Below are 9,088 nucleotides of genomic sequence, written 5' to 3'. Positions count from 1 at the left end.
CCAGCCATGGTGAAGGAGAAAAGAGAGAAAGACAATCGTTGAGGGAGACGGAACAGTCGAATGACTAGTCTGATACGATGTTAGCCTGATTTGTCGTGAGGCGGCAGGCTTGTACCAGAGGTCCCAAGCACAAAATAGAGAGAAGAATTTGGAAAAATAATAGAATGTATTTCTTGAGTTGTACCTACTGTATACAGTGCTTTATATAGAGTATGAAAGAAACAACCTCCGTACAATTCTTTATCATGACTGTACGGCTAACTAATTTTAAGTAATACAAGATTTGATATTTTATTCATATCTGTTAACATACACCCTCAAACTGATGTGTCAGTGTTGACAATTAGTTTGTGAGCAAGGTATTTGAAACGAGATATGGATAAAGGTTTAGTGAAAATATCAGCTAATTGGTCTTTGGTCGATATGTGATGAATCTGTATCGAATTATTCTTGATGTGATCCCGAATGAAGTGACAATCAACCTCAATATGTTTGGTCCGAGCGTGATAAACTGGATTGTTTGCAAGCGTGATCGCGGAGGTGTTATCACAGTTTACTGTTGTGGGATCGTTTTGAGGAAGATCAAGCTCCTTTAGTAGTTGTCATAGCCAGAGAGTTTCAGTTGTAGTAGTAGCGATCGCCCGATATTCAGCGTCAGCCGAGGACCGCGCCGTCGTAGTATGTTTCTTTGCACACCATGAAATCAATGTAGTTACCAGAAAGTTGCAGTACCCTGTGGTCGACTTCCGATCCTGTATGTCGCCGGCCCAGTCTGAGTCGGTGTAGCTGCTGAGTTGAAGATTGCCGCGAGATATGGGAATGCCGTTGTGAATTGAGCCACGCAGGTAGCGCAGGATTTGCTTCAGCTTTTCAAAGTTGTCCACAGTCGGTTGGTGCATGAATTGATAGGCCCGATTCACTGCATGGGTAATATCAGGTCTTGTGAGAGTAAGATATTGGAGAGGTCCAACAATCTGTCTGTACAGTTTGGGATTATCGAATGCCGTTGATGTTGCAGCCATGGTTGAGTTGGTTGTCATAGGAGTGGACACAGGTTTGCAGTTGAGCATCCCCGCCCGCTGTAGTATTTGTTATGCGTAGGTGGATTGATGCAGGATGAGTCCCGTTGAAGTTGGTTTTGCTGAAATGCCAAGAAAATGGGTAACAATACCAAGGTTTCTCATTTTAAAACGTTGAGGTAAACGAGTAAGTAAGGAATTTAATGATTGGGAGTTGTTACCAGTCAGAATTATATCGTCGACATAAATTAAAAAATACATGAGTATACCATTCTTACGATAGATAAGGAGAGATGTGTTAGATTGACTGGTAGTAAAGTCCAGTTCATGAAGAAAGCCAGTTAGAGTTTCAAACCATTATCGTGGGGCTTGTTTTAGGCCGTAGATGGCCTTCTTGAGCCTGCAGACGTGTGTTGGAAAGTTGTCGTCAAGAAATCCGGGTGGTTGCTTCATGTGCACCGAGTCCGTTAGGGAGCCGTGAAGAAATGCATTGGAGACATCGAGTTGATGTAGTGGCCAGTTATGATGTAGAGCTAAGACAAGAAGAATGCGTACTGTTGGCATTTTAGCTACCGGACTGAATGTGTCGTGGTAGTCGATGCCAAATTCTTGGTTGCAACCTAAGGCTACAAGCCTGGCTTTGTAGCGAGCTACGGTCCCGTCAGAGTTACGTTTGGTTTTAAATGTCCATTTGCAGCCCAACGTGTTCTGATTTGTTGAGGGTGGAACCAATTTCCAGGTGGCTTGGGATTGAAGAGCTTGAAACTCCTCGGACATGGCTTGACGCCAGTGAGCATGTTTCACTGCCTGAGAATACGAGGTAGGGTAATCCTCTGTTATATGGTGTGTAAGATCAAATATGCGTCTAGGCTTTAGATGTCCAGTTTGAAGACGAGTGCGCATGGGATGCTTGGGCAATTCAGGAGGTATGAGATTCTGTGAGATGTCGCAATTTGTATTGGAGGAACTAGAATTCTTAGGTATTGGTCTGGAAGTATTGGGTTGATGTGAGTTGTAGATGGTATTGTGATTGGGCTGAGTATTGTAGACCAATGTTGACGGGACGAGCAGCAGAGGGGGAACGAATTTGCTATTGTGAGTATCTCCCGTGATGTGAGTGAGTTCATTCTGCTGAAAGGGAAAAACCTTTTCATTAAAGACTACATGCCGTGAAGTGTATACCTTTTTCGTGACAATGTCCATACACCTGTACCCTTTCTGGTTAAGAGCATAGCCGATAAAGATGCAGGGACGCGACAGAGGAGTGAGTTTGGAGTTAACGTAAGGTTTGAGCCAGGGATAGCACAAACACCCGAAGATTTTAAGGTGGGAATAAGCGGGTGGATGTTTGTATAATTGCTGGAATGGAGTGCTGTTGTTGAGAGTACGTGTAGGAAGATGATTAATAAGATATATTGCTGTGTGCAGAGCATCGACCCATAGTTGAGACGAAGCATGGCTGTGAATAAGAAGGCTGCGGACAGTTTCAAGAATATGTCTGTTCTTGCGCTCAGCGACACCATTTTGCGGGGGAGTGTGGGGACATGTAAATTGGTGCTGGATTCCCCACTGTCTGCAATAGTTGGTGAATGAGTTGTTAGCGTACTCACCTCCGCCATCTGTACGAATTATTTTGATATTGGTGGAAAATTGACAGTTTATAAATTTGTGAAATAAGACAAACAAGTTGGTAACTTCAGATTTTTGAAACATAGGAAATATCCAGCAATATTTTGAAAAATCATCTATAAAAGAAACAAAATATCTATGGCCTTGAATAGAGGCAATTGGGGAGGGACCCACACATCCGAGTGCACAATTTGAAATAATGCAGTAGTTTTCGATGTAGAATTAGCAAAAGGAAGACGTCTGCTTTTAGCCAGACAACATGTGTTACAATTATTGTGTGTGGATGTGCAAATAGTAGAATCTGACCTAGCTAGATGTTGTAAAACCGGAGTAGCAGGGTGACCAAGACGACTGCGCTATAAGTCCAGAACGATTTCAGCCGAGAGCAGAGCTAATTGCTGATTTCGAACCTTGGAGGGGACTCTGTACAGGCTGTTATGGCATGGCCCTTGAAGCAGAAGATGATGCGTCTTCGAGTCCTTTATTTGATAACCATGAGAAGAGAAAGAAAACACACAGTCGTTATCTGTTGTTAGTTGATGAACCGAAAGCAAATTAAAGGAAAGATTAGGAACGTGATGAATCTTGTTGAGACAGAGTTTACCTGTGGGAGTTAGGAGAAGGCCTTTACCTGTATTATGTATCTGAAGTGGCTGGCCATTTCCCAGAATTACCTGAGAGTTACCGTAGTATGGTTCAGTTGCAGACAGTTGTGATTGATCCGCCGTGAGGTGAGATGAGGCTCCACCGTCCAAGAACCAATCCGTTGATCTGTTAGTATCTGGAGCCGAGAATAAGGCTGAGGTGTTTGAGTTATCTGAGTAGGCCGGATCATTGCGATACCAACAGCGGATCGCAGAATGCCCCATCTTCGTGCAGATCTGGCAGGTGGTGTTTCGGTGAGGGTTCTTGTCTCCTCTGTCCACGACCTCGGTTAGTTCTGTTGGTGTTGTACCGGCCACGAGCACGACCGCGAGAAGCTGCGAGGGCGACTGAATTGTCTGTGATCTGCATAGTTTGAAGATCTTTGGTGGCTTCTTGAAGGAGGATATGTTCCTCACTACATAGTAAGCTGTATAGATCATCTAAAGAGAGTGGTTGAAGGTTGGTTCGAATAGCTGTTTTAAATGATAGGTAGGAGGATGGTAAACCATTGAGCGTGTATAGAATAACTTCCTCCGGATCTATGGTATGACTTGTTGCTTGGATTGCATCAACCTTGGATTTGATTTCCAAGAGATATTGGGTCATAGATTTATCACCTTTCGGTAGATGATGTAAGTCGTTCTTTAACTGTATGATTCTTGATCGGGTAGTGGCTTGAAGGCGATGAGCAAGAGTGGACCAGATTTCATGACAGTGAGTGAGATCAAGAACATAGGGTAAAATTGAGGGAGTTATTACAGAGTATAATGCTGCGGCAAGATGTTGATCTGTAAAATTTAATTATTGTGTGAGTGAGTGGTTATTGCATGATCATGTGATTGTAATGTGATTATTGCATGATTGATTTAGTTATTGTATGAGTGTATGATCATTGCATGATTTGAGAACTATTCTATGATTATGTGAGTATATAATTGAGTGACTATTACATGATCATGTGAATCATTGTATGACTATATGATTGCTATGTGATTATTGCATGATTGTTTGCTTATCGTGTGGTCTGATAATCATTATATGACCAAACAATTAGTATGTGATCATGTGAGCATTATATGGTTGTGTTTATGACTTGCTTGTGTTATTGAATGATCACATCACTATTGCATGATTAGATGATAGTTGCATTATGTGATCTTAATAAAGATTGGTTGATTGTGTAAGTGCATGACCATTGCACAGTTTGTTATTGACCACTACATGATCATTTGCTTATTATTACGTTGCATGGTAAGATCGGATGTTTACAATATTTATCGCATGGTTATGTGATGTTTGTCTAATTGTATAATTTAGTGATTCGATGATAAGACTGCTTGATCGCATGATTATGTGATTGATGTATAATTGAATGAGCATTGTGTGATTGTATGTTCATAACATGGTGGGACACTTGTTGCATGCTTGTTGTATGATTGTATGCTTCTTGATTCTCTTTAGCTAGTTGTAGGATTCTTCCTAGCGAGTCTTTCTATTTGATCGTAGGATTGCATTTTCCTAGCGAGTCTTTCTATTTGATCGTAGGATTGCATTTTCTCACTGTGCTGGGGTAGCCAACAAAAATTTTTCTGCATTCAAAAACATACAATATAGAATATATATGTTTATTAGCTTAAATAAAAAAGAATAAACAATTAATTTAGACATAACATAAAAAATATTAAACAAAAATACCTCAAACTCTCTAAACCACATTTCCGAACTTCTTTTGGGTCTTTCTTCCAAGAAATATTTCTGTATAATGTCCCGTATTTTATGTGTTGGTTGTTTTGATGGGTAGAACCTACAAAATCTGGCTCATACTCATCATGAGAAGTCTAATACCAATACCGTGACATGAATCCTCTGCGATACAGATCAATAATTACATCATCTAGTCTTAGATGCACTAGATTTTTATATTTAGAACATGGACATCAAAACATTCCATCTGATATGAAGCTGGGTAGTTATTGTTGACCTCGTTTTTGTCCTGATTTGTCCTCGAGCACATTTGATCGAATCGGTCGAGTCTCGTCGGGCTCGATTTAATTCAAATCAGGATTAATTTGGGTTTGGTTTTGTTGATTTGGGTCGAGTCGAGTCGAACTCGAATTAACTCAAATCAAGTCACATTGGGTTTTGATTTGAACTTAATTTCAGTTTATTAAGCCCATCTAAATTTTGATTAAAGCTTGATTGATTTTTCTTGAGCCAATTTGAATCCCACGGTCCGATCAAGAATTTGATCGGACGGCTCAGATCTACCTTCTCTCCCTTGGCGCCCTAATTGAGGCCAAAGCATCCCGCTCCCTCTCACTCTCGGTTCGGAACAGACAAGGGGAGGCAGAAGAAACTCTCCTGCTCTCCCACACACCCGATCTCTATCCCTCCATCTCTCACTCCCGACCTCTCCCTCTCTATCTCTCCCGACCCTAAATTCCCTTCGGTCCACACGCTAGGAGGCCGAGCTACCCCCCTTCTCTCGCTCGCCCTGGTGTTCGCGAGATCCAGCCAAGGCCGACGCCTTAGCTCCTCCTATCCCAGCTTCGCACGGTCCAGGACCGAACCCGACGATCTCCTAACGACGCACGCCTGACCGAGCTACCCCCCTTCTCTCGCTCGCCTTGGTGTTCGCGAGATCCAGCCAAGGCCGACGCCTTAGCTCCTCTTCTCCCATCCGACTTCGCCTCCAAGACCGACGCTGACCCAAGCTCTTACCTTGACCGCTAGCTTTGCCCTTAACTCAAGCAGGTAACCTCTTCCCCTACTACTTCTTCTTCTTCTTCCTCTCTTTTTCCCCTTGACATTTTTCTTTTACCTTAGCTGGATTTGCTTCTTCTCATTTTAACCTTGAAATTTGGTGGATGATTTGGTGGATGGTGAGTTATATTTGTGAAAATCCATGTTCTTTATGAATAGATCATGACATCAGTGGCTATCTTGTTCCAATGAAGGCATTCATTTGTGTGTTAGGTTCAATAAGGACTTGTAACAATCATGATATGAGTAAGGTTGATTTCGTTACAATGGGCTGACATATATTTCTCTCCAATGTATCGTTTTATTACATTTTGGAATGGACAATTAGTATATGAAATTTACATTTGCTCTATGTCATGTGGTTTTGAGTCTTAGGTGTAAATCATGCAAAGCTACAATAGGTGATGTTGATCCTTTGTCAAAATGTGAATGAGAGGTGTTTGTGATAATGCTTCAAGGAGTTTTTTTTTTCTTGTGTTGGAGATGGGGGTCTTATTTGGATGATTGTTGGAGGATGGAACACGTTGGAGAGTTGAATATTTGGGGCTTGTTGGATGATTGTTGGAAAGTTAGAACTTTGGCAAACATGTATTAAGTCTCTTATCCTCTCTACCTCCATCTCTTCTCCTTCTATTGGCCTATCTCTTTCTATATTATTTCTTTTACTACTTATGAATTGAGATGAAATGTGACAAAATGTTTTCTTTTTACTCTGTTTTGGAGAGGTATGATATTTACTCTTATCCTTAAAAACTTATATGATTTCATTGTGATGGCTCTAGTGGAGATACGAAACGTGATTTGGCATGTCTTTTGCAACTAATTTCATCACTTCGGGAAGCTTCTTTTCATACACCACTTTAGCTACTTAGTGGTTTTGGATTTGTGGGAGAAATGGTTTATGTTGAAAGTCATTCGTTAACTCTATGCTATCGTTTGTGAGAAATATTTAGAATTATATTTGATATCACATGAGAGATTGGCTTAAAATCACATAGATGACTTCATACATTTTTTTTATATTTTAATTATCATGTTGTGTACTTGATTGTATCTTACTCTAAAGAGTTTAGAAGTTTATTTGGTTCTGATAATATAAATGATGAATTTGACGAGTTTCCTTATATACTTCGTGTAGTGGTATTGTGCGGAAGTTAACACAAGGATTTATGATTTTGTTAGTAGGATTCTATTTCAATGTTGTGTGCTAGGCTCTATAGTTCGTGTTGGAAAACTTCTTGAACTGCTGGAATAGAATGAAGTTGTGGTAGCTTACCTTCCTCTCAAATTTCATTCAGCACAAGTGTTGATTTGGAATAAATAAATAAATAGAAAGTTTGTCTTTTATAAGTTGGGTCCAATCTGAAGTCTAATAGTTTGTTCTTTGTGATTGGAACATTATTTCTAACATTTTAGGGAAGTAGGCTATCTCCGACACTCTTTTTTTATTATTATTCGCATCTGATTCAAATTAAAGTGGAATGAGATGATGAATTCCCTTTATACTTTCTTGGATTTGTTTGAGCTTTGTATGAAAAGTATATTAGCAATTACATTGAATGCCTCTTGAATTTTGGAAAGCAAGTTCGTATAAAACTTCTTTCTCATAATCGCATCTTGGTTGAGGTCTAATGTCAAATAAATTGTTTGCTTATTACTTGATCCGGAAAGGCATGACTTTGGGTTTTTCACTCTCAAAATATACATAGTTTCATTGATATCGTTCTGCTAAAAAAAATATAATTTAATGAGTTACTATTGAGATGAAAATTCTATGACTTGTTTTATGCCAAAAAATCTTATAAGTTCTCTTATGGTTGGAAAGTTTTGTGGAGTACGCCATGTTGAAGGGTATCTATTGGATTTAGATGTCGGAAAGCATTCATTGGGTTTATGTTTCATATAAAAGTGGTATCTAAAGATTTAATGTAATGATGCTATAAAGCTCTCTTTTGGCGAGTTTCTTAAGTGCCTTGGAAGGAAATTTGAGAATGGTTGCTAAAACTTATTGTATACGTTTGTGACCCATTGGAATGAAAATGAAGGTGGAATAGTTTATGATGTCTCATGTGGTGATTGGATAAATGAAAATGGGAACAATATTCTACATCAAATAGAAGTTATTTCAAAGTGATTCATATTGTGATTGGGGCATTGCTTTCTAACATTTTAGAGAAGTGAATTAGCTCCAAAATTTCTCTCTTCTTATTTGCATTTGGCTCAAGTTGGATTGAAATGAAATGGTCAGATTTCCTTGTGCTCTCATGGATATTTGGTGGCATACAATATAGGGAATATAGAATTTGCTAAGGGGTCTTTTGAATTGTTTTATAATTTAAAGGCTTTTACGATTTATCTTATATATATCAGAAAATTTCATGATTTGTTTTGTGATTAGAAAGTTCTACGAGTTATTTGACGTTGAAAGATTTTATGAAAGATTTTGTGTCGGAAAAGATTTGTGAATGTTTTATAATAAAAAAATCTCATGAAACCTTCTCGTTAGAAGATTTTCATGAATTTTACCCCACGCCAAATTTAAGAAAACACTTGATGGTTTTGTTTGTGTCACAAGGGTTTTAGTGGATGACTTGTGTAGGGTTTTATGTATCATTTTAGTTAGAAGTTCTTACAAGTCACTTTGGGATTTATAGTTTCGCGATTGGCCTTGTGCAGTAGGGTCATTTAGTGTCTTTTGTAAACAAATGCTTCTTTCCTATTTGGGTTATCTTTCTTTAGTTTTCATTTCTAAAAGTTGGGTTTGGAAGAATGTTGAAAAGAAGCTTATTTTAGTTTTAGTTTTGGGAAACTGCTTCCCCTCCGTTATTTTGAGCTTTATTTAGAGAATAGTTTAGTTATTTGAGTTGGTCATTATTCAAGTGTTTTATTTGGAGTGTGTGGACAGTAAAATGGCATTAAAGCACCTTCTCTTTTATTCGTGTTATATTGAATGAGAGTAAATGGCGTCTTAGAGACATGCTTGGTTCTGAAGAAGCATGTCCAATAACAAAATGCCCACATTCCTTTATTGT

At 39.1% G+C, this 9,088-nt stretch overlaps 1 protein-coding gene across 1 annotated transcript; it reads right to left on the bottom strand.

Annotated features, from left to right (window-relative positions):
• Positions 1-602: 602 nt before the first annotated feature.
• On the bottom strand, positions 603-1,070 carry LOC110110778 (uncharacterized mitochondrial protein AtMg00810-like). Its single transcript, XM_020842403.1, has one exon. It carries the CDS (start codon positions 1,068-1,070, stop codon positions 603-605), a length of 468 nt encoding a protein of 155 aa, XP_020698062.1.
• Positions 1,071-9,088: the final 8,018 nt, after the last annotated feature.

Source organism: Dendrobium catenatum, unplaced genomic scaffold (assembly GCF_001605985.2).
Source record: "Dendrobium catenatum unplaced genomic scaffold, ASM160598v2 fragScaff_scaffold_1119, whole genome shotgun sequence".
Taxonomy (NCBI): domain Eukaryota; kingdom Viridiplantae; phylum Streptophyta; class Magnoliopsida; order Asparagales; family Orchidaceae; genus Dendrobium; species Dendrobium catenatum.
The sequence above is the reverse complement of the archived record's forward strand: the minus strand, read 5'-3'. Positions and strand labels throughout refer to the sequence as shown.

What these genes read in the sequence shown, in the direction of transcription:
- LOC110110778 (XM_020842403.1), bottom strand. Translation starts at nt 1,070, where the DNA reads ATGCTCAACTGCAAACCTGTGTCCACTCCTATGACAACCAACTCAACC.